Source organism: Pogoniulus pusillus, chromosome 2, assembly GCF_015220805.1.
Source record: "Pogoniulus pusillus isolate bPogPus1 chromosome 2, bPogPus1.pri, whole genome shotgun sequence".
Lineage (NCBI taxonomy): Eukaryota > Metazoa > Chordata > Aves > Piciformes > Lybiidae > Pogoniulus > Pogoniulus pusillus.
Genome location: NC_087265.1, coordinates 32,203,303 through 32,227,592, shown reverse-complemented (window position 1 = coordinate 32,227,592; position 24,290 = coordinate 32,203,303). Strand labels below are relative to the sequence as shown.

At 43.5% G+C, this 24,290-nt stretch overlaps 1 protein-coding gene across 6 annotated transcripts in view; it reads left to right on the top strand.

The window, feature by feature from the left end:
* Positions 1-24,290, top strand: part of AGAP1 (ArfGAP with GTPase domain, ankyrin repeat and PH domain 1) — a 427,786-nt gene that overhangs the window by 260,407 nt on the left and 143,089 nt on the right. For all 6 annotated transcript variants that reach the window (XM_064159654.1, XM_064159634.1, XM_064159617.1 and 3 more), the window contains one exon: positions 15,592-15,760. In XM_064159654.1, the coding sequence (XP_064015724.1) occupies positions 15,592-15,760 (169 nt within the window). The remainder of the gene's footprint in view (positions 1-15,591; positions 15,761-24,290) is intronic.

The window sequence follows — 24,290 nt, the reverse complement described above, 5'->3', positions numbered from 1 at the left end:
CTGCAAAAGTTAGCTGACAACTTGCTTCAAGGCTTGTCTTCTTTCCATCAAAAATTTTGTGCCTCAGCCCTTGTGCGTTGGAGCAAAGTTTTCAGTATTCCTTTTTGTGAAACTGTACAAGTCTGTCTGTCCTTTTTGGTGGCTTTCAGTAACTTTACACTTGGGGAACTCTACCGTAAAGTAGTTCCAAAATACCTGAATTGTATATTGGTGTTGCTGACAGAAGGGTAGCCCAGATACTGTGTGCCTTTGAGGCAGCCCCCGTGGAACTCCCCCCCGTGAGCGTCCCTTAGATTGTGTTGGCCAGCTCTGGGTCATCCAAGGAAGGAGACAGCAAGCTGCCATTGTCTGTACCCAAACCCCTTCCTGGCTTTGTGGAACTGTTCTATTGTTTCTGGCAGCTGCTGCACACGTGTCAGTTTTTCATTGCCTCTTGCAGACAATAGAGTACTTCTTCTCTGAAGGCTTCCCTGGAGCTGCTTGGTCTTCCCCAGAGTAAGAATCTGTTGAGATTAGAGGTAATTACTTTGAGATTAGAGGTAAATTCATTGGAGATTAGAGAGAATCCATTTAAAGAAGTAGTAATTACTAGCTTGTAATTGTTTCCCTCTATCCCCCACCGTGTCCCTCCACCATAAGAAAAAGGTGTGTGGCTCCAGATTTGTGTTTGCTCAGACCTCCTTGTTGAGATCAGATCAGTTTGTAGCATACTGCTTTTCCCCTGGCTGAATGTGGGTAGGTAGTGTGAGGGACCATTCTTGTAGCCCACAAGAAGGTTGTGGGGAAAACGTCCTTGTTCAGGGCCTTCTTGAGACACCTTTACTGAATCCACTCTCCAGGAGTGTCTGGGGTTGTGCTTATTTGTGTCAAAATCTCTCTAATGTGATCTGCATTAGAAATGTTGCTGATCTAGTGCTGTATTTCTGCTGTCTTTAGCCTTCAAAGAGGCACTACACCATGTTTCCATACTGTCAGTGGACTATTTAATGTCAGTTACCTGTTGTTGATAGACCCTATAGAGCATTCATCATCCATCAGGCAGTAGTGTGTGAGCAGCATCCTCTGTGCCCTGTCCAAACCATAAAGAGGATGAGCAGGGCCAGACACTTGAAGTCAATCGTAGTCCCAGCACAGTTTGCACAAAACTTTGTAGGCAAGAGAGGAAAGTCAGAATTTTATCTTGGGTGTTGCCAAGGAAGTGGCTTTCCCCCAAACAGGGCTCTGATAATGTGTTTCTGGTTTGATCTTGCTTGGTTTTGTGTGTCTTGTAAGTGCTTGCTTTTTTCAGAGCAAGCAAAAGGAATAAAAGGATGACTTTCTAATACTGTGCTTGCACTGCTGTTTGGGATAATCTTTTACATTGTTTTGAGAATTAAGGACCTTATTCCTACCAACCTTCCCTTTAAATAGCACTGAAGAACAGAACTTCTGATAAATACCTTGAAGTCAGTTTCCTAAACGTGTAAAAAAGGCCTGGCTGTAATCTGACTTTTTAGATTTGGCTTATCTCAGGTCTGCAGGTCATTTTGGTTATACAAAATCTTGTAGCTCTAGTTCTGTGAAGCAAAAGATGAGCTGGCCTCTAGTGGTGGCAGAAGAAGTAAATTTAGAAGTTAATTTGGTTATTTCCAGGCTGTCATTTGAGTCAGAACATAACACCTGCATTGGAAGAACCTCGTATAATACTTAATGGCTGGTAGTGAGCACTACATTAAGTATTGCTTAAGAATTGGCCAGAAATGGATCAGTTGTCTCTGTTAGGCGTGTTCAGTGGCAGCCCAGGCATAAAGGCAGTGGTTTTAATAGAGAAAGTGTGTTCCTGTTGCAGAAATCAGTACTGTCGTCATCCTCCTAGAAGGAATTCACTACAAAACGAAAGGTTTAGGGGAGTGAAAAATCAAATTAGTACAGTTTTTTTATGGAGAGAGTGCCCTGGAAGGGTCAGGCCTATTTGGCAGGACAGCATGTTGGAATGACTGCTATATTGTGCCAGCTAAATGAGTAACTACTAATGCCACCGGGTTGATGTTTGACACAATGGCTAAATTCTTATTTTTCTTTTCAAGAAAGTGGGGGGAGAGAAAAATGAGGAAAGAAAAATATATGTACATAAGCACCCTACTGTTTTCTGACTTGGTCATGTCAGGTTTTTTTCAAGAGCCTTAGACCTTCCTGTCCCTTGGGATGCTGCAGAGCTATGCCGATAGAAAATGGTGGGGATAATGAGAGAGAACTTTGACCTGCAGGCTTCAAAGTTCACCATAGCTACCTATTGATCTTGCGTTTCTGGAGTATAGCCGTTGAGTGGATGACTAAAATTCTGGCCGACAAATTCAGTGTCAGCCTCCCCAAAGGGCCTCCAGGGAATTTGTCTAGGCATCTCTTGGCTTTTAATGGCAGAATGCCATGTGCAAGGGCTCCCAAAGATGTATTCACCAGGATACCTGCTGGGCTGCATTGCATGCTGCTTCTTTATCTAAGCCTTATCCCAATGAATAGCTGAAGATATTTCACTGCTGTCTGCCTGCCGCTGGGTTATCATCATGCCACAGGTCAGCAGATGACAAAACTTGGGCTGGGGACGTCCATTTTCTGCTCTTGTATCATCATCGTCATCATCACTGCCCTTTACTTTTTGAAAGGAACAAAATAGCTGAAAACAGTCTTTTTGGGGAGAGAAGGGTACTTTTTTCCCCTTTAACACTGTTCTAGATTTGATTTGAAATAAAAGCACAGTGCTGTGGTGCCTTATGTTGGAGGAGCACATGAGGAAAAAGGTCTGATGCCCAGCAAACAGATGCTACTTAAATCCCGCATGCCTACGCAGCAAGGGTGATGTTTGCTTGCTGAGGTCTGTATTGCAGCGATGCTGCTCTTTAATCTTGCTCCAATTGTCACTGGTCTGATTTGATAACGTGTGTTGAGGTGTGCAGCATGTAGCAGTGAGTGGGGGTGGAAGCTGTCTTTACTTCCTTTGTGAAGTGCGTGGAGTCAGCTGTTCTGCACAGTAGCCACAGTTTGAAAACGCTTCCTTAAAAGTAATACTGTCTGGTTGAGTAGCCTTCATGAGGTAGCTCCAGGGAAGCGTTAGCAATGTTGTTCTGTCCTCAGATAAAGTCAATGGAGTTTTGTTTGGTTTTTTTTTAACCCAAAATATCAGCCTGGTGAGGAGTCCTGTCCAACACCAGGCTAAACTCTGTGCAAGAGCTTCAATAATATATTATACAGACACATCTTCTGGGAAGATGATACAAAGCAGACCCAATTCATGGTGCTGTAAAATTCTTTGAAACTTGGGATGGGGGGGGAGTGGGATTTCAGTTGGGATTTCTTTGCTTGGCTGTTTCCTCCAGGGAAAGCAATCTTGGTGAGTGTGGCCATTTGAGCTGATCCTCTAGCTCAGCTAGAGGAGACTTCTCTCCTTCTTAGGTGCATTGGCCAGGACTCGAACCTGTGCCACCAACACAGTGAGAAATATTGGAGATATTGGTGAGAATATTTGGATATTAGGAAAAAAATCTTCACAGAAAGGGCTGTCAAGCATTGGAACAGGCTGCCCTTGGAGTTGGATGGTGGAATTGCCATCCCTGGAGGTATTTAAAAGGTGTGTAGGTGTTGCTTAGGGACATGTTTTAGTGGTAGTGGCTTAGCAGTAGTGGTGAGCAGTTAGGCTTAATCTCAGAGGTCTCTTTCAACCTTAACAGTTCCGTGATTCTATGATACTAAATAGGAGGCAATTGAAAATGTCCAAATGTCCTCTATGGAAGTGTGGTAGATCCATGCACTCTTCTCAAGTCCCATAACACGCAGCATTCCTTTTAGAGCTGCAGTGAATACATTTGACCATTATCATTTCTTAGCATCTTCCTGTACAGTTTGAAGATGGAAAGCATCTGTCTCGTTTTTAAGAGCAAACTGTGCCGGCTGAGCTGCGTGGCATCTTTGTGCATGGGCTGTTAGCTGTGGGGCAGCCTGGCAGCGGGGCCGGGTGGTGGCTCTGGCCAAGGGAGCTGCGCTCGCCTTTGTTGTTACAAGTAACCACCTACAGATACCCTTTCAGTTCAGCCTTATTTTCAGGCTTGCATTACCTCAGGCTGTTTAATAGCACCTAAGTGTGTTGTTTGTGTTGCTTTAATAGATATTCATGCTCTTATATATTTCTAAAATACCATCGTGTATGCCTGGGTTTTTTTTCCCCCGTGTTTTTTCACATCAAAGGAATGTAAAGCTGAATATTGGCTGGCTCTGAAAGCCTTTCTAGCTGGCCTTTCCTGTGAACAGCTAATCCTGAAATCAGGCTTTGGTAATACCTATTTGAACTGACAAAGGGATATGCGTATGTTGTTTTTCACGTAAGATGTAGCTCTGTTTTGTGAAAGAGTAGTGATCAAAGCAAGTTCCCAAGAGCAAAAGTGAGGATATTGTTTGAGCAGTCATGAAGGTAACTGTCTGAAGCATTTTAGTGTTTATTATAGTTGTTACGTCCATTAATATGTCGAAAACATTGGTTAAGATAGGGAAAAAACCCAAATTACAGGAACAGTTGCACAGTGTGTGTATAGTAACTGTTTATTACAGCTGATGAGTTGGTGCTGCATTTTTGCCACTTACCTGGCACTCTTTTAGGAAGCCTTCCTATCAAAGCTGTGTTCAGAGCAGCATTCTCCTTTCTTACAGTATTGACTTAAATTTCCCAGAGCTTTCCTTTCTTAGTTCCAGCATGTTTCCCTGGGAATTTACATTGCTTCAAGTGATAACTGGAGGATAACCACCCTTTATGGACAAAATTAGGTCTTAATCACACTGCTTTAACTTTTTTTTTTTAAGTAAAGATATCAAACAAAATCTATGATGTTTTAAAAGAGAGAGAGACTTTTAAAGTAGTATAGCTGTACAGATCACTCATTCACTTTATAGCTTCACGGAAAGCTTCTTTATAATCTTAAAGATGTAACGGAGTGAAGATGGAGAAAAACTTAAAAACAGATGGAGAAGATGGAAGTTAAAATGTGTTTGCAGTCTTTAAATGAGACCTATCATTTGGGATATGTGTCAAGGCAAATTATTTTCTACCCTCCCTGGCTTTTTTGACTTGTTAAACCAGAAATCATCTTCCTTGAAAGAGCCATTGCACAAGCTCTGCTCAGTGAAAAATCAGATTGTAGTTACCCCTGGTCAGCACGTTACCCTGTGAAATACTCCAAATACATAGTCTCCATCAATAGGGAAGGGGAGGGAGATTGGTTATTCACAATAACCTCTTATAATCATTTCCATGACTTGTTACAGATGCTTACAGGTCACCAAATGTACAAACAGGGCAGACATGAAGCATTTTTTGTTTGGAGTCTGTTCATTTTGGAGGGCATGACAAGATTTATCACATCATTAGCGCAGGATATTGTAGCAAGCACAGAACTGCTGCTGCAGAGCTGTGCAAACTTGCAGCATGTAGTGAGGAGCAGACAATGTGCATTTCAGTGTCGTATCTACTGTCCAAAAATGCAGGGGAAGTTCTTTTGTATGGCAGTGGGTTGCAATTTAAATGGCAAAAGCCTAGGTAATCTCAGGGGTTTATGAAATGAGAGCTTCCTGTCCGGCAGAGCTAACTGCTGTGGAGGTAAATGCTTCATAAATTACTCAGTATGGTAAAACTCCGATTTGTCTTTTACAGCAGTTCTTCTTACCAAGTCTGAATGGGAAGGGACATGCAGGCAGAGGGATTTTCTTTAAAAGTTATGGAAATGAGTGATCCTTTAAAAAAAAAATAAATAAAGGGGGGGGAAGCCCCCAAAACCCAAACCCACAACATTTTGTGAAACTGCTTTTGGCTGAAAGGGTTGCCCTAACCTCCTCCCCTGCCCCTGCACCACTGATGGAACTGATTGGCATCATGGTATTGGTATTAGTCAATGCTTTTTATGACTGAAATTTAATATTATTGATGCCCAGTGTGAATGCAACAAATTCAAGATGACCTTCTTCTTGCCAGGACAGCATGCTTCAGGATGATGAGTGTTTTCCAGAAGGCATTTTCATTCCTGTGTTCACCTCAGAAAATAGCATTCCATTGCTTTTCTTAAGATTAACTGTGTATATATATATATATAATGAAGCCAAATTCTGGCGTATTTATACGCCAGAAGAAGGGAGGGTGGCTAATTTAACAGGAACATTGGATGAATATATTCCACTGTGGCTCATAACCTGATGGTAGGCTTGTTGCCTTGGTCCTTTTTGGAAAGGAAGGGAGAGGAGTTTGGGAGACTTTTGTTTTTTCTTAGGTGTGCCTGTGGCCCCAAATGGAAACCAATCAAGGAGCAATTTATGTTCATTAAGTGCTTGTCAAAACTGAAAAATTTTCTAATCAACAGCAATCTAGCTGAGGCCCCTCAATGGCTGGGAGTGTCGCCTCCGCAGTATCGGCTATTTGCCTGTTACAACTCTAGGCTAGAAATCCACTGATGATTACATTAGGCTAAGCTGCGAAGTAAATGAACCATGTCTTATTTAGGTGCAACTAGCTTCAGTGTAGTCCTGCCCCGCAGGGCACTTTATAGCGTTTTATGGCTTTAAAATTAGTGTAGCTTCCCATTTGCTCTAGGGTGCTGCATGTTATGCCTTTGAACTCAATAAGCAAAGGGAAGGGGCCCTTTTGTGCTTTTTTTTTTTTCCTCCCCCCCCACCTCCTTCCCTTTTCTTCTTTTTGCAGTTTAGCAATTTTGTTTTGCATCTTTTCCAGACGGCGTTTCGCAATAAAAACGTCTGACTGCCACGTAGAGGCACAAAAGTCAAGGCGCCATCCATTTACCCATCTACCCTGGCTTTGGGGCTTTGGCCTTCTTGGGGTTTTGTTTTTCAGAAGCAGTTGTGGTTGAGGGTGAACAATAGATTTTTGTGGGTCCAATAGGTCAGCTCACAAAATTGGGAATCATGTTTTAAAAAAATATGCCACCCACTGTCTTTAAAATGTCATCCAGAGGTGCAGCTATAAACTTTCTTATCCAGAATCATTAGATGAAGGAAATGCTGTCTTAACCTCAGTAAGATAGGCCTTAGGAGGGATTTGTCCAGTTGAAAGACGAGGGAAAATGGCCATCAAATAAAGATGTTTTTTTGCTCAGAAGCTCAGTGTAAACTGAGGGCAGACCTGGGAAGGATCCTGGGCCTGGCCCAGTTCCAAAGGTTAGGAAAAAAGGCTTCTTCTGAGAGGTTTTAATAGCTAAACCTGTGATATTCTTATGTGCACACCATTATAGCATGGGAAAGGCACTGCTCTTGGAGAGGCTCTTGTTTGATGTGTCGTGTATTGGGAAAAGGTGGCAGAAGGACAGGTGTGTGGTGGCAGAAGTATCTGGGGAGGCTCAAGGTGTTAGTGTTAAGACACATGACGACCCTGAGATGAGTGCTTTTGATGTGAGCTTTGAGTCCTATTCGCCCAGAGCCACGAGGTAAAAAATAAAACTCCAATTAAGAGACTCCTCTCTCTCCACAGTCCAACTGAGCCCAGCCACAGGACACCCTAATTGTTGTTTTCTCCAGCTTCATCTGCAGCTTCTTGGTGGTGGTTTCTTGGTGGGGAAGAATAGGTTCATAGGATCATAGATTTGTTTTGGTTGGAAAAGACCCCTAAGGTCATAGAGTCCAACCATCAACCTAACAGCACCGTGGCCATTAATGTTGCAGCATAGCCATTAAGGTTGCAGCATGAGCCATTTCACAGCAGTCCCAGGACGGAAGCACAATGCAAAACAAGTTCAATTAGAAAGAGTCTAACTGTCTTCTGTTGCTGCTGGAGCAGAACTGAACCTGCCTATGCAGGCAGGCTGCCAGAGTCTGCCCACTCAGGTGCTTGGTGAGGTAGAAACCTGGCTGTGTAAAATGTTTCAGCTCTCATTCTTCCTGGCCCTGTTTTGTTTTACTTTGAAAAATATTTTACAGTTATGCCAAACACCTGCCTTAAGGACAGGAGTATTCCAGCGTTGCCTTAAGGACAGGAGTATCCCAGCGTTACCTTAAGGACAGGGGTATTCCAGCATTGCCTTAAGGACAGAAGTATTCCAGCATTGCCTTAAGGACAGGAGTATCCCAGCATTGCCTTAAGGACAGGGGTATTCCAGCATTGCCTTAAGGACAGGAGTATTCCAGCGTTGCCTTAAGGACAGGAGTATTCCAGCGTTGCCTTAAGGACAGGAGTATCCCAGCGTTGCCTTAAGGACAGGAGTATCCCAGCGTTGCCTTAAGGACAGGAGTATCCCAGCGTTACCTTAAGGACAGGAGTATCCCAGCATTGCCTTAAGGACAGGGGTATTCCAGCATTGCCTTAAGGACAGGAGTATCCCAGCGTTGCCTTAAGGACAGGGGTATTCCAGCGTTGCCTTAAGGACAGGAGTATCCCAGCGTTGCCTTAAGGACAGGAGTATCCCAGCGTTGCCTTAAGGACAGGAGTATCCCAGCGTTGCCTTAAGGACAGGAGTATCCCAGCGTTGCCTTAAGGACAGGAGTATTCCAGCTTTGCCTTAAGGACAGGAGTATTCCAGCTTTGCCTTAAGGACAGGAGTATCCCAGCGTTGCCTTAAGGACAGGAGTATCCCAGCGTTGCCTTAAGGACAGGAGTATTCCAGCTTTGCCTTAAGGACAGGAGTATTCCAGCTTTGCCTTAAGGACAGGGGTATTCCAGCGTTGCCTTAAGGACAGGAGTATCCCAGCGTTGCCTTAAGGACAGGAGTATCCCAGCGTTGCCTTAAGGACAGGGGTATTCCAGCGTTGCCTTAAGGACAGGGGTATCCCAGCGTTGCCTTAAGGACAGGAGTATTCCAGCTTTGCCTTAAGGACAGGAGTATTCCAGCGTTACCTTAAGGACAGGAGTATTCCAGCGTTGCCTTAAGGACAGGAGTATCCCAGCGTTGCCTTAAGGACAGAAGTATCCCAGCGTTGCCTTAAGGACAGGAGTATCCCAGCGTTGCCTTAAGGACAGGAGTATCCCAGCGTTGCCTTAAGGACAGGAGTATCCCAGCTTTGCCTTAAGGACAGGAGTATCCCAGCGTTGCCTTAAGGACAGGAGTATCCCAGTGTTGCCTTAAGGACAGGAGTATTCCAGCTTTGCCTTAAGGACAGGAGTATTCCAGCTTTGCCTTAAGGACAGGGGTATTCCAGCGTTGCCTTAAGGACAGGAGTATCCCAGCGTTGCCTTAAGGACAGGAGTATCCCAGCGTTGCCTTAAGGACAGGAGTATCCCAGCGTTGCCTTAAGGACAGGGGTATCCCAGCGTTGCCTTAAGGACAGGGGTATCCCAGCGTTGCCTTAAGGACAGGAGTATTCCAGCATTACCTTAAGGACAGGAGTATTCCAGCGTTGCCTTAAGGACAGGAGTATCCCAGCGTTGCCTTAAGGACAGAAGTATCCCAGCGTTGCCTTAAGGACAGGAGTATCCCAGCGTTGCCTTAAGGACAGGAGTATTCCAGCGTTGCCTTAAGGACAGGAGTATCCCAGCATTGCCTTAAGGACAGGAGTATCCCAGCGTTGCCTTAAGGACAGGGGTATCCCAGCGTTGCCTTAAGGACAGGGGTATCCCAGCGTTGCCTTAAGGACAGGGGTATCCCAGCGTTGCCTTAAGGACAGGGGTATTCCAGCATTGCCTGCAGGCAGCTATGCAAAAGGGCACAGGATGGTTAGCTCTCAAGGTACTGGCTGGTAACTATTCTCTTGAGAAACTCTACATTCGACTGTATGAATGCAAATACACTGAAAAACGAAATTATTTGGTTTTGAAACACAACTTAGATAGCAGAGAGGCATTTTTGTGAGACAAGGCTGACCATCCTTTGTATTTAAGGCTTTGGGTGTCTGTGTCAGTCTGGTAGAGAGTAGGGAAGCTTCACAGTCAGATTTGGACAGGTAAGACCAATGGGCCAAGGCTCATTCTGAGATTCAACAAGGCCAAGTGCCAGGTCCAGCACTTTGGTCACAACAACCCCACAGTAGGCTACAGACTTGGGGATGTGTTGCAAAGCTGCAGGTTAGTGGGAGGGATCTGGAGGGATTGTTTGATAATTGACTGAATATTGGTCATCAGCGTGCTCAGGTGGCCGAGGAAGCCAATGGCATCCTGGCTTGTATTAGAAACACTGTGGCCAGCAGGAACAGGGAGGTGATCAGCCCCCTGTACTCAACACTAGTGAGGCCACTTCTTGGGTTGTGTTCAGTTCTGGGCCCCTCACTTACAGGAAGGACATTGAGGAGCAACGAGGCTCATGAAGGGCCTAGAGCACATGGCCTGCAAGGACTGTCTGAGGGAGCTGGGGTTGTTCAGTCTGGAAAAGAGGAGGCTGAGGGGAGACCTCAGTGCTCTCTACAACTACCTGAAGGGACATTGGAGTGAGCCTTTTCTCCTGGGTGACAAGCAACAGGACTAGGGGAAATGGTTTCAGGCTGCACCAGCATATGAAGAAATACTTCTTCACTGAAAGGAATGTCAGACATTGGATGCTCTGCCCAGAGCAGTGGTGAAGTCACCATCCCTGGAGCAGCAGTGGGCCAGGCACTTGGGGTCATGGTTTAGTGTTGACCCTTCAGTGCTGGGTTGAAGGTTAGTCAAGATGATCTGGGAGATCTCTTTCAACCAGGTATATTCTGTGATTCTGTGAAAGTCCTCAAAATCCTTAATGGTTTTGATAGCACAGTGTTACAGGCCTAACATGAGCCACGTCTTCAATTAAAGGGAGGAACTACACTGCCACATGCTAAGTGATCCTCTAGTGTAGTGGAGATAACTGTGGTAGACTTAGATGATGCAAGTCTGTGTCTCAGCTTCATGGAAGCAGCAGCCAGCACTTCCTCCTGCCTTTCCCTCACTTGGATCCGTGTGTCCTTCCTGCCCTGAAAAAGTGACCAGACAGCTGCAATGCAAAGCATAGCTGTGGAAGGAGAGGTGCCTGCTAGATGGCTTCACTCTTAATGGCTTGAAGCATCATGTTTCCTGGTTTCAGCGTGCAGCCCTTGATAGAGGGCTTTCAAGGCAGTCAGAAGCCATCGGGATGTATGGCAGCAGGTTTAACAGCTACTGGCATTTGGAAACAAAGGAGAGCCCTCCAAAAGAGCAGTGTTTCTTCTTGGTAGGTCTGTGTAGAAAACATCGTCCTACCCATTTGCTCAATTTGCATGTCTGAAAGGCTTCTGTTCAGTTAATTGGTGAAATTAATTTCTGCTTTTGTAAGTGGAGGGCCGTGTTAAGAAAAGAACTAAAGTGATTTTACTTTACATTACTCTGTGTCATGGCACATGGTTTTTTTCTTACTCGAGGCAATTCATTTTGTGGTGCTGTCAAATAATATTTTGTGTCCTCTTCAGTCAATGTAGCTTTTATGACTTCTCGCTGATATTTTACCAGTTTATTTAGTCCTCTAGATTATGGTCAATGGCCTTAAGTAGTCAAATGAACACCTGTATTTGAGCAAACCTCTAACAGTAACCTCAGGATGAAAAGCAATGAGAATCAATATAGTGAGTGTATTTTAAGGGATTATTGATTGATTGATGCATTCTGGCCTTAACTGGAAGAGACAGCATTGCCTCACAGCTGACTAAGATTAAGTTGCCAGTTACTGATAACTGCAGGCCATTACCTGCATAGTATTTCACAAACTCAGAGATGAGATGGAGACCTTTTACAGGCCTTAGCTGAAGAAACTGTGGTGTTGGCAGGGTCTGTAATGCCTGCGTGGCTGCAGGAAAATGCTCTGCTCTTCTCCGGCTCATGGCAGCCGTTGCTGTGAGAATTGGAGACGATGCTGATTTGATTCAGTGTTGCCCATTATTCCTGTAGGGATCTATTTGGGACAACTGAGGCACTAATGGCTTGTCTCCCCCGCTGCCTCCCAAGGCAGCTCCACAGAAGGTGGGAGCCATGTTAAGCTGTGCTGCTGTCAGCAAGCTGAGAGCTGTGGGTCTCCCCGCCACAACTCTCAATTGCTAGCAGGTTTCTCTCATTGCACCTCATTTGCATCTGGGACATCAATTAGCATGTTTGTTGAGGCTAATTGAATGAAACTCAATCATAGCTCTTAATTGCTTGACTATGTGAAAAGAAATCACATTAATGCAGCTAATTAAGTGTATGGCAATAGATGCAACATAATTAGGAGCGAAATGTGCAAAACAAGCGATGGCGTAGGTGCAAGCGCAGGGGTGCTGGGACTGGGGTGCTGGCTTCTCCTGTTATCCACAGGGCTGGGAGGGTTCCCTTCCCTTTGCTGCTTGCCTCCTCTTTTTTTTTTTTCCACTTCTGCATTTCTGAATGATGAACATGGACAAGTTGAGAAGAAAAATGCAAATGGAGTTGCAATTACTACTTTTTCAAGCTGTTGAGGGGCAGAAGATGGCACTTCTGGGGTGGCCCACTGTTGAGTGGGCTCTAGGGACTTGTTAAGTGCTGTTTAAAAGTACTTGGCTTTGAATTACCCTCATGCCTTGTTAAAGGGTTTTTTCCCCTTTTTTCTCGGATCAGCGTTTTCTACAACTAACATCTAGGGGAGTTATATCTGTAACATTTGCATATCAAAATCAGGCTTGCTGTCTTCTCTTTAACACAGCATATTCCAGATGACAGCGAGACCCTCATCTGTTCTAATCTGATCAAACCTTCCATTGCGCTTCTGAAGCTGCGACATTATTTTGTAGTTTTAACTTTTATTCCCCAAGTGCAGATCTGAAGGAGCATGCACAGGGGTGGATGCTCCACCGACTGGAAACTTGGTGCTTGCTTCTTCTCCTCGGGGATATGCAGAGATTATCACTATGCATCTTGCGCACAATGAAAGAGGCTTTATTGTTTACATTTGATATATCCCTATAAATATTTAAGCTGACATTAATACCTATGTGGCATCTGTTGTGTTTAGGTACTTTTGAATAATAACAGTATGGCTACAACACATTTATTTCCTACTTGCCAACATTCATTTACTCTTTCAAAGTGTTTATAGCTCACCTAAGCCTGTTTTACTCTCAATTAAAAGGGCTTTAATAATACCCTGTCACATCTTACGAGTTGGCAGGGTGGTAAGGAAATCATACATGCTATTCCTCTGAAGAATTAGGAATAAACACCACCTCCTCAAATTTAACTGGAGTACACTGGTGGTTGTACATTAAATAAAACATGTCTCTTAAAAAGGGTACATGCTGAGGTTTAGTCACTATCTGATTAAGCCTCGTTTCAGAGCCCAGAAGCAATAAATGCTCAATTATGTTCTGCTTATCGTATTTTAATTTGTGAAGAGCTGACACTGAACAAGAAAGTTACACCAACTTAATAATTTATGGATGAAACCATTTTGTTCATTTCTATCTAACACTAAGTGAATGAATTTTTATTAATGGATTGCCTTTGTTTCTTTTGGCAGCAGAGCTCTGTTATCTTCATCCCGTAAATTGTTCAGACCCCGCCTTTTTACTGTTAATTCTCAAACAGCTGAGGGTGGAAAAAAAGTCTGTTGTGGTGGCTTCGTTTTGGGTTTTTATCTCACATTAATGTGAGCTATGAAGAAATGACTCCTGGTCAAGGAGTAGATTTTCCCTGTGTATAGAGTGGAATATGTAATTTGCGTTTCACAAACTGTCAGAGGCAGAAGGATTTTAATGAAGGAGCTGAGCGCTCCCCTTATCGTGGCAAGCAGTGGTGTAGCCCTCAGGTATGCTTTTAGTGCATTTGGCTACATACTCTGGTGGTGTACATGTCTGTATGCTGCAGGTTTGCAACCAACCTAGTTAAATAGTGGTAGTCTTTCATGTAACACCATGGAGAAGAGGAGGCTCAGGGGTGATCTTATTACTGTCTACAACTACCTGAAGGGGCATTGTAGCCAGGTGGGGGGTGGCCTCTTCTCCCAGGCAACCAGCAATAGAACAAGGGGACACAGTCTCAAGTTGTGCCAGGGTAGGTATAGGCTGGATGTTAGGAGGAAGTGCTTCACAGAGAGAGTGATTTCCCATTGGAATGGGCTGCCCAGGGAGGTGGTGGAGGCACCGTCCCTGGGGGTCTTCAAGAAAAGCCTGGATGAGGCACTTAGTGCCGTGGTCTGGTTGATTGCTTAGGGCTGGGTGATGGGTTGGACTGGATGATCTTGGAGGTCTCTTCCAACCTGGTTGATTCTATGGTTCTATGTAATCTGGCCAGATCTTGTCCTGTACACTTGGACAACTGGGAGTGATGTCTTTGCTCGTGCAGTTGCCCACAGCATCACCCAGGCGTCTACACTGATCGAGCTCTATCTGAAAAGGAATTACACTTTTTGCTCCAGGTGCTCTGCATAGAAAATTGCCCTAGATCACTGTTCCCTTGGTTTCCAGACTAACTCAAGACCTTAAGACCAGATCTTTTCCCAATCTTTAGTTCAAGTTACTGTTTTCATTTTAGGGTACATGTACTCAAGCGTACAGTGCTCCTACCCCTCTTCACCCTTGATCTTCTTGTCCTCTGCTACGTGCCTTGCATATCATCTCATAAGCTACAGTCTCTCCTTTCTTGCCATGTACTCATGGTAGTTTCAACTCCATTTGTTTTTATTGGAATGCAAATAACAACAACCACGTGTACTGAGATGTGAAAACTTTGGTGCCTTGTATATTGGAAATACCTCTACCTTCTCTACTGGAAATACCTCTTCTGCTATCTTCTGAGATTGCAGCCTCAGCAGCTGTCTCACCTTAGCAAGCTGTTCTGCTCTCTGATAAAGGCACACTTGTCCATTTGCTGTTCTGTTTTCTCTCCTGAAGAAACCCACAGACAATCTAGGGAATGCCTTTGAAGCTGGAAAGCAGAATTTCAAGAGTTTGTTTTTCCAGAAGCTATTTACAATTCGAAGAGTTTTCTCATGGATTTCTCAGGAAGCAGTGGCTTGGCTGCAGTCTGTTGACCACTGTCTTTCCACAGCTAACTAGATTTTTCTGCCTTATTTTTTTTTCTTTATGGGCTTCCCAAACAAGAATTAAGAAAAGTGTTTTCCACTTGTGTTTTCCAGCTTTTAGTGTGTTTACTATAATCAGACACCATTTGCATATTTTTTCCCTTCTTTGATTTTTGTGTATGAAGGAGGAATCACATTCTAATTAAACAATACTGTATTTGCAGAAACCCTGCAAGTCAGTGCCTTTCCCTAATTTTTGTGCCCGTTTACCAATTCCAGCCAAATCCGAGCAAGAAAGAGATAAGTGTATAAAGCAATATAAAGCAGTGTTGGCAGAGAAGATGCAAGTTTGTGTGCTCATGAGGGGCAGTCAGCCTTGTCTTCTCCTTCTGTTTGGGACCTGCTGGCTTGTGAACTCCTACATGTGGCTCAGAACCAGCTGCATTATTAATTGCCTCTTATTCAACTGGTAGTTGGAGAAGACTTTGGGAAGAATTTGTAGTGAGAAGTGTGGAAAGGGTTATCAAGAAAATGGAAGGAAAGGGAAAAATCATATGGTGGCTGTTGGCAGATGATGTAGTGCAAAAGCCTTATGAAACCAGGTTTCATTATTTCTGTTACTTACAGAACTATCTGTTTGATGTTGGGTTTGTTTTGTTGTTTTTTCTTCCCTCTCTCTAACCAGGACTATATGCAGAACGTTCATGGGAAAGAAATCGACTTGCTGAGAACCACTGTGAAAGTCCCCGGGAAGAGGCCACCCCGAGCTACGTCAGCTTGCGCGCCCATTTCCAGTCCCAAAACCAACGGCCTCTCCAAGGACATGAGCAGTTTACACATCTCACCCAATTCAGGTAAGAGAGGACCACGCTGGGTTAAAAAGGGAAAAAACTGCTCTTCCAGTGTCTGTACTGTCGGGTGGGGATGACGTCTGTTGACAGTTTACAAGTCTAAATGACCACTGTTGTGTATTTCGTAAGATCTGACTGTCCTCCAGGAGACTTTCTAAGTAACTTTCATAGAGTCATAGAATGGTTTAGGTTGTTAGGGACCTCCAAAGGTCATCTAGTCCAACCTCACTGCATTCAGCAGGGACATAGTTCATTAGATCAGGTTGCCCAGAGCCCTGTTGAGGCTGACCTTGAATATTTCCAGGGATAGGTCCTCAGCTACCTCCCTGGGCAACCTGTTTCAGTGTTCCACTACCCACATGGTAAAGAACCTCCTCCTAATGTCCAGCCTATAACTACTCTTCTCTCATTTCAAACCATTGCCCTCATCCTATCACAACAGGCCTTTGTAAATAGTCCCTTTCCAGCCTTCAGGTACTGGAAGGTCTTCCTGGAGTCTTCGCTTCTCCAAGCTGAAAATTCCCTCAGCCCGTCTTTGTAGGAGAGGTGTTCCAGCCCCCTGACCATTTTCATGGCCCTTCTCTGGACCTGCTCCATCAGATCCATGTCCTTGTGTTGAGGGCACCAAAGCTGGATGCAGTAGTCCAGGTGAGGTCTTACAAGGGCAAAGAGGCAGTATTGCCTCTCTTGAGCTGCTGGCCACACTTCTTTTGAGGCAGCTCAGGATGCCATTGGCTTTTTGGGCTGCAAGCGCACACTGGTGGTTCATGCCCAGCTTCTCATCCACCAGGATTCCCAAGCCTTGTTACCTTACACTTGCCAAAACTCTGTGTAAAATCACAGCAATTAGCATATGTGAAGATTTAATACAGCTTTATGACTATTGGGCCAGGTGTCATATTTTAGAAAACCAGAAAATGTATCACTCAAAAGGGTTTTTTCAAGATTCCTGTTGGGATCCACAGTGCTGCTTTCCACCTTTAGAAGGATGCCTAATTTTGGGCTTTCCAACAGCAAGATTCTTCTCCAGAAAGCTATCTTAGTTTGCTTATGGAAGTAGTTTATCACTCCTTTTGAGCTCTAAACAAAAATGTTATTGTTTGCTGAAGTACTTGTCCACACAGCTAAGTGGATTTTAAAAATTGCATTAAGGAAAGACATTTAAGACAATTGATCTTGTAAAACACTCAGATTATACAGAGCTCACACTGGTATAGCATTTGGCTGGTAGTCTCGTCAGCATGTTTGGGATAGCCTCCGTAAAGTGCCTTTTACATTCGTGATTAACAGAGACACCTCCAGTGTGTGCCAGCAAAACTATCCAGACATGCTTCTGTCCCTGTGCAGTGCCCATTACTGGTGAGATAAGGAACCATGGAAAGGGACTGAATCCCCCTGCTACTGAAGAGTCTTCTCTTGCATCTTATGCTTCAGTGCAAAGTGTAATTCCTTGTGTTTTTTGCAATGCACCTTCCCCTATTTTAAAAGAAAAAGGGAGGAGAATAAACAAGGAAAGGGAAAAATCAGCTTGTGGCTTTGCCGTGGTGCCACTGAGCAGACATTCCTGGAGATCTTTTGTGGCATGTTGTATTCCTATGGCCCGGGACCTGAAATATCTGGAGCTGTGATTTCATCAGTCTTTCTCACGTTTTAGCCAAGCCCTCAAGAGGCACAGAGCTGGCATTGTCCCTGGAAGAGTTCATGGGACAAATATTACTCATAGTTGGTTCATTTTATCCATTTTGCTATTTAGTTTTGATGACTGGGTGCAAGGAATGTTTCTGGGTTTTGACCTATTCCTTAATTTAGGGAAGAAAAGTGCTGGACTGAGTCAACACACATGAGCGGGTAAGACATTTAAGTAAGAGATTTCTGCATTAAGGCATTTGTACACAGCCAAAAATTATTTGATTGCTGTAGGGAATTAAGTATGTTTCTCAAAGCATATTCAGAGGTACATACTGATACAAAGTTTATAGCATGGTATTTACATGTTTTGACATGATGCTTAGATTCCCAGGTCAGAGCTTGTACATGACTTAAAGCCATGTGTTGCATGTTTGATGTTGCTTCATAATTCTGCACTTGTAATGCTTTCTTTACATAAAACTGTACAGCAGGCAGCTCTTTGGCAGTGGTGGTAGCTGCTTTAGATAGCAGTTTTCAAACAGTGGGAGTAGTTGAAGCTTCCCTCCCTTCTGGCTTCTTTATTGCGTTGCTTACAAATACCAAAAGACTCTTGTTGATGTCTGGTGACTACAGCTCAAGAGATATACCATGGTTAAGTGTTTATTAAAGTTAATGCACTCCTTATCTGTGGAATAATTATATCCCAGTGAAGTTGAACCTGATTGCTCTATCATTACCTACTTGAATACCTTCATTTCGTTTCTTGATGCTAAACTGATCCTTCTTTAATTTTAAGCAAGTTATTGACCTGCTTTTTTGTCACATGGTTCTCTTCCCACAGATAAAAATCAGCGCTGATGTCTGTATTACCTCTAGAGTTGGCTGGAAGCATAACAGCTTTGCAGCACCTTTATGATTTACTGGGGGGAGCAGGGCAGGACAGGCTGGACTGAGTAGCTTTATGCTCTACGTGCCAGCCAGCCTGTTCATGTCTTACTACCTGTTGTCCCATGCCCACTTTGTGAGTCAGAGAATATAGAAAGGGAATGGCTAAGGTTTTGGATGAGAGGAGAATTAGTGAATGTGTAAACAGCTCTGAAAGATTGTGTTTCATTAGTTCATCTGCATATGCAGTGAGTTGTCTAAGACCCACTATGGTGTTTTTTCTTTCAGATGTTGTTTCTCAAATGATACATGCAGTGCTTTATCAGCCATGGTGTCTCTTCTTTGGAGTTTTTCTGTACAGAATTTGTTTCTTCTAAAGAGGCTGCCTTCATTGATTGTTTCTTATAGACCATGTTTGAGGTTTGTCTGGATATTGTATTAAGGGACAGAGTGACTTGCAGCAGCAAGAGCATTTTAGGAAAGCTGTGATCCAAGCATTGGTTATCAGGTTAAAAACAAGCAAGTGAACAAACAAAACAAAACAAAACCCTGCTAATCAGTGAAGTATTACATAGAGAAAGAAAGAAAAGTTAATTACAAAAAAAGAAATTGTACTTGGACAGACTGGAACTGGTAAATAACTGTCCATACCCACGCTGTGCCTCAATCTATATGTCACTCTGAATACTCTTGTCTTCAGGTAAGACTGAAGACCTGCACTGCAGGGAGTAATTATAAAATATTGGGGAAGTATTAGTATTGTAAAAAAGGCACTGTCACAATGTGTTCCTGGCTTGTTAGTCTGAACTTGCATGTGGTCAAGTATACTGACAGCTTCTATGGGGTGGGAAACCTGTAGGTACTAGTACTCAGCTTGTGAAGTGCTGGGAGGGCTTCTGGTATCTCTGCAGTTATCTGTCATGCAACTGAAACATTTGCAAATTATCCCTTGCAGCCTGCACTGCTGTCTCAGAGCTTATTCTCAGTTGTTAGTGCTGGCAAAATGTTGTCTTCATCTTGCATGATCCTTTAAAATTGATCCTAGGGCTGAAATTGTTGCTAGGTTTTCATTGGGAGATTTTTTGCACACAGATCTGCTGTACAAAGGAGGTTTGGACTTAAACACTGAAAGAATCAGCACATGCTTTTTTTACCATTTGGCTCACAAATCCATTACATCCTCAGTGATCCACATGTTAGCACTTCCCCAAAACAGTGATGTGTTCTGTGCTTCCAGTGCAAACTTGATATCTGAAGCAGAGTAACACTTGGCCGTGTATTTCATTTAACTGTTTGATGTGGTCAGGAACAGACTAACTTTCCTTCTGCTTTATGTAACAATGTACAGGCTGCTGAAAAAGCTAAGGTATGAAGAGAATACCACTGCTCAATTAAAATGTCACATTTCAGATTGCCCCTGGAAATAGAATTCATTGTCTTTGTTTATACCAGGTGATAGCCCAACTCCACTGAAACATTTCTAAGCTGAGATTACCTATTATCCCCTGCCTTGTGTTCCTAGAAATGTCAGCTTATTTTCATTCAAACATTAAACCCAAACCAGAAAATGTATTTTTAATGTTGAAATGGTCAAATAGAGTTTATCTTAAAACGATGTCTTCATTTGAAGGCATCAATCATGTGTTATTAGACACTATTGAGAAGCTACCCCTTAAATAAGGATTTCAGTGTTAACTGTGATGATAAATACATATGTTAGATATGTGCCCTGGATTGAATCAGAGCAGGACTACTTTTGTTCATTGATTTTAAGTTTCAGCTCAGTCTCTTCTCAGTGCCTGCACTTCCTGCAGTTAAGGGCATGTTTTCACAGGCAGTGGCTGCTTCTGGCTGTGGCAACACTCTATGATTATAGTTAGCACCAAGGACTGGTGTGCAGACCAAGGTCACTTGCAAATCCTGTCTACCATGTTGGGGGGTACAGAGTGAAAAATTGCACCTGTGGGGAGGAGCAGACAGGACAGGTGACCCTGAGCTGACCAAAAAGGTATCCTAGTCTATACACTTGGTATAAAGCTGAGGGATCACAAGGGGTAAGGTCTCTTCTTTAATAGTCAGTGTCTGAAGAGGGTTCTGTCCATTCTGCATTTGATCCTGATCCATGAATTCCTGAATCCAGTTCCCACTGGCTAGTGAATCCAGTTTGGGACTTCTCCAGTGCCTGTCCACAACATCAGTGGTGAAAGTGATGCAATTGCCACCAGAGAGGTTAAGTTCAAGATTGTTGTTGTATATATTTGTATATATTTCACTCTGTTGTCATTTTCATTAAAGCTGTTTTAGTTTTCTTTTTCAATCCATCAGTGTCTCTCTTATTCCTTTTACCTTCCCTTTGGGAAGGGAGAGGGGTTAATAGAGAGCATCTGTCACTCATTCAGTGGCTGGCCCAGCCCTAACCCTTGACAGTCAATTTGATTGCCTATAACTGACGTATTTTAAATTCATTCTTCCATGAGTGTCCAACAGATAGTTTTCTCTGTCTCTTGGTGGAATTTCTTGTCTTCTGGGTTAGATGCCAACGCATTGGCTGGTCTCATAAGGAGGCAAAGGCAAAATCTCATGCTGGATTATAAAATATGTGCTACAGGGAAGCTATTGCAGAGGTTGGTACACTTCAGCATAGGTGCCAAGCAGAGCATGTGGGCAGACTTGGCATAGCTTGAGTCAGGGAGTAGGAGCAGTCATCTCATAAGAGGCACTTTGGGGATAGCTTTTATTGCATTATTCCCACTTGATTTCTGTAGGGATGGTAACTTGTACCTTGTGTCCCTGCAAGGCAGTGCTTGCTGCTAGAAGACATAAACCTTGATCCATTGGAGAGCTCAAAACTTCATTCAGTTTCTCTTCTAATCCCAACCACAGTATGTGAGGCAATAAGGCAGCTTGAGCTCTTCCTTCTTTATGCTCTCTAAAGCCTTCCTAGACCTAAATGCTCATTTGCATCAAAATGTTTAGTCTGGTTTATAACTTGACTTTACCAAGCAAGTAAACCACACACAGAAGTGCAACAGCAGAAGCCAGTGATAAAATGACCCCACCCGCTAATCCCACGCCCAGCCCATCAGAAAAGACCAACACCCCAAAACCAGAAACTAGAAACAGCAACTGGAACAAGAGGCCTCTCATGTCATAATGTGCACTTCAATCCCCATGATACTTTACTCCAGCCAGCACTTTCATTTTAAAGCTGACATGGCGTTCAATAGCTCCAACTGCTGGGTGCTGCACTTTGGTCACAACAACCCCATGCAGAGATACAGGCTGGGGTCGGAGTGGCTGGAGAGCAGCCAGACAGAGAGGGATCTGGGGGTGCTGATTGATACCCGCCTGAACATGAGCCAGCAGTGTGCCCAGGTGGCCAAGAGAGCCAGTGGCATCCTGGCCTGCATCAGGAATGGTGTGGTCAGCAGGAGCAGGGAGGTCATTCTGCCCCTGTACTCTGCACTGCTTAGACCACAGCTTGAGTATTGTGTTCAGTTCTGGGCCCCCCAGTTTAGGAGGGACATTGAGATGCTTGAGCGTGTCCAGAGAAGGGCGATGAGGCTGGTGAGAGGCCTTGAGCACAGCCCTACGAGGAGAGGCTGAGGGAACTGGGATTGTTTAGCCTGGAGAAGAGGAGGCTCAGGGGTGACCTTATTGCTGTCTACAACTACCTGAGGGGTGGTTGTGGCCAGGAGGAGGTTGCTCTCTTCTCTCAGGTGGCCAGCGCCAGAAGGGGAGGACACAGCCTCAAGCTACGCCAGGGGAGATTTAGGCTGGAGGTGAGGAGAAAGTTCTTCACTGAGAGAGTCATTGGACACTGGAATGGGCTGCCCGGGGAGGTGGTGGAGTCGCCGTCCCTGGGGCTGTTCAAGGCAGGATTGGACGTGGCACTTGGTGCCATGGTCTAACCTTGAGCTCTGTGGTAAAGGGTTGGACTTGATGATTTGTGAGGTCTCTTCCAATGCTAATAATACTGTGATACTGTGATGATGCCAACATGGTGTCGAATACTCACCAGCAGATTCAATTGACTGAACCCATGATACTCCCACATGCGTAAGCGTGATGGAGATCTTTCCCAAAGTGCTTCCTGTGGCATTGCTGTGAGAAGAGTAGAAGGAATTAGGCTAACAATGGTGATGTGAATTCAAGAGGGGTATAGTCAGTTATTTGGTGATAAACAGCCAAGCACAAAGAGAAAGTTTTTTGTTAGATCCATTTGATGTAGATGTCGCATGTGGAAGGAAAAGTTTAAATGCCTGTCACTCCTAGCGTAACAAATGTAGCAGGGCTTTGTGGCACTTTTCTGAACTAAGATTGTTTTTCTGGTTTTAAAGACTGTTTGAAAAACAGATGTAAAATAACCATTCTCTTAGTGACAGCTATCTCAATCTGTAAATGTGTTTACATACCAAACATCTGGAAGAAAATAATCTCTAGGAAATAATCATTTTAACAAAAGAAGCCAACTTCCAGTCCTTGTGAGTTTGCATTCCACAGGTGCAGAGAATATTAAGATCCATATGAAAATTAAAAAAATATGAAATTACTGTTTCCACACTGACACATTTTCTTTCTTATGTAGAGTCATGGTAGGACAGCAACCAAATTGAAACAGGAGTGAGAAAAAGTAATATTTTCTGTACCCTGTTAGAAGACAGACAGATCAATAGAAGACAAGGCTGCTTCTGTTGTTGCAAAACCAAACACCATACCTGGAAAAAAGTTGACTTTTCTTTCCTAGAAGTTTTGCCATGACACCTTAAAAGTTGAAAACTGGTCTTTGGGCTTTGGAGGTGTGATTTTGGGGTCATCTTGTAAGCACTGGATGCTGTGTTAACCACCTCTCCCAGAAAATGCAGATATGTCAGATATTGTTTTAGTTGGTTTATATATAGGCTTTAAATAACAAAAGTTGTAACTATATGAGAGGTACTTGCACTTCTGTGCTAACATGGTAGGAATCTCTCAGTTGAGGAAGATGAAAGTTTGTTTGCTTTGAAGTTAGGATGCTTTTGTAGCATCTTATAGTTGAGTGCTTAAGTAGCTTAAATTAAATTAAATTTACATGGCAGTGAACATTATTCCATTGATGTGCCCCAGTTGGAGGTACTTAAGAAGGGGTAACTGGACTTGCTCAGTTCCAGCTTTACCTAACAGTAGGTAGCATATAGTGGCAATGTCCTAAAGGTCAGTTGCCCTGTAAATCAGCCACTGACCAAGGCTCTGTGTCTTTTCGAAGCTCTCTCAGTTCTTGATGACTTTGGAGCATGCGTGGTTGGGGGTTTTAATTACTCTCAAGTTGGACTGGATTTGAGCTGGTTGACCTTAAGGTGAACTTACTCCTGAAATCTCTCCTAGGAGCCATTTATTTCTTCTCCTCTACAAACAACCCAAAGCCTGAGCTGCAGCAAGAGCCACTGATGTAGAAAGTTCACGTTTAAAAATAGCTTATAGTGTAGAGAGATATTGTTTCCTGATTAACACTTTGTTTAAATAATTTGGGGCTATTAAATTTACTTACAATAGTGACTGTACAGTATGTGAAGTATCCTAAAATGTGTTAGCTCCATAGTCATCGTTAAGTGTGCTAAAGGTTGTTATCTGCTAACTGTATGTGACATTTCAGACGTGTTACAGGAACAGCATCCTCACAATTTTATACATGTGAGTTTTCTCTCTGTTATTAATTGTGATCATCTATCAAATTAACATAGTGGGCATTAAGTAATCTTACTTTACCCTGCAGTGCTTGGAATCAGGTTGAGTTGGAATAGACTTCCTTCTAGATTTTTCATTTAAAAAGGTGGAGAATGGGTGTTTCAGTTAGACCAGTGCTCCTTCGGATTGCTGACATGGTGGGTTTAGATTCTGATGCCTGTCTAATAATTCTGTTCTTTAACCACTGCCTTTTTGGTTAGTTAGTTGGTTTTTTTTTACATTTTAAACCTAACCTATATCTGCAACCTTACCTGTCACATGTTAACCTAAATTAATCGCTGCTGAGTTCAGTACT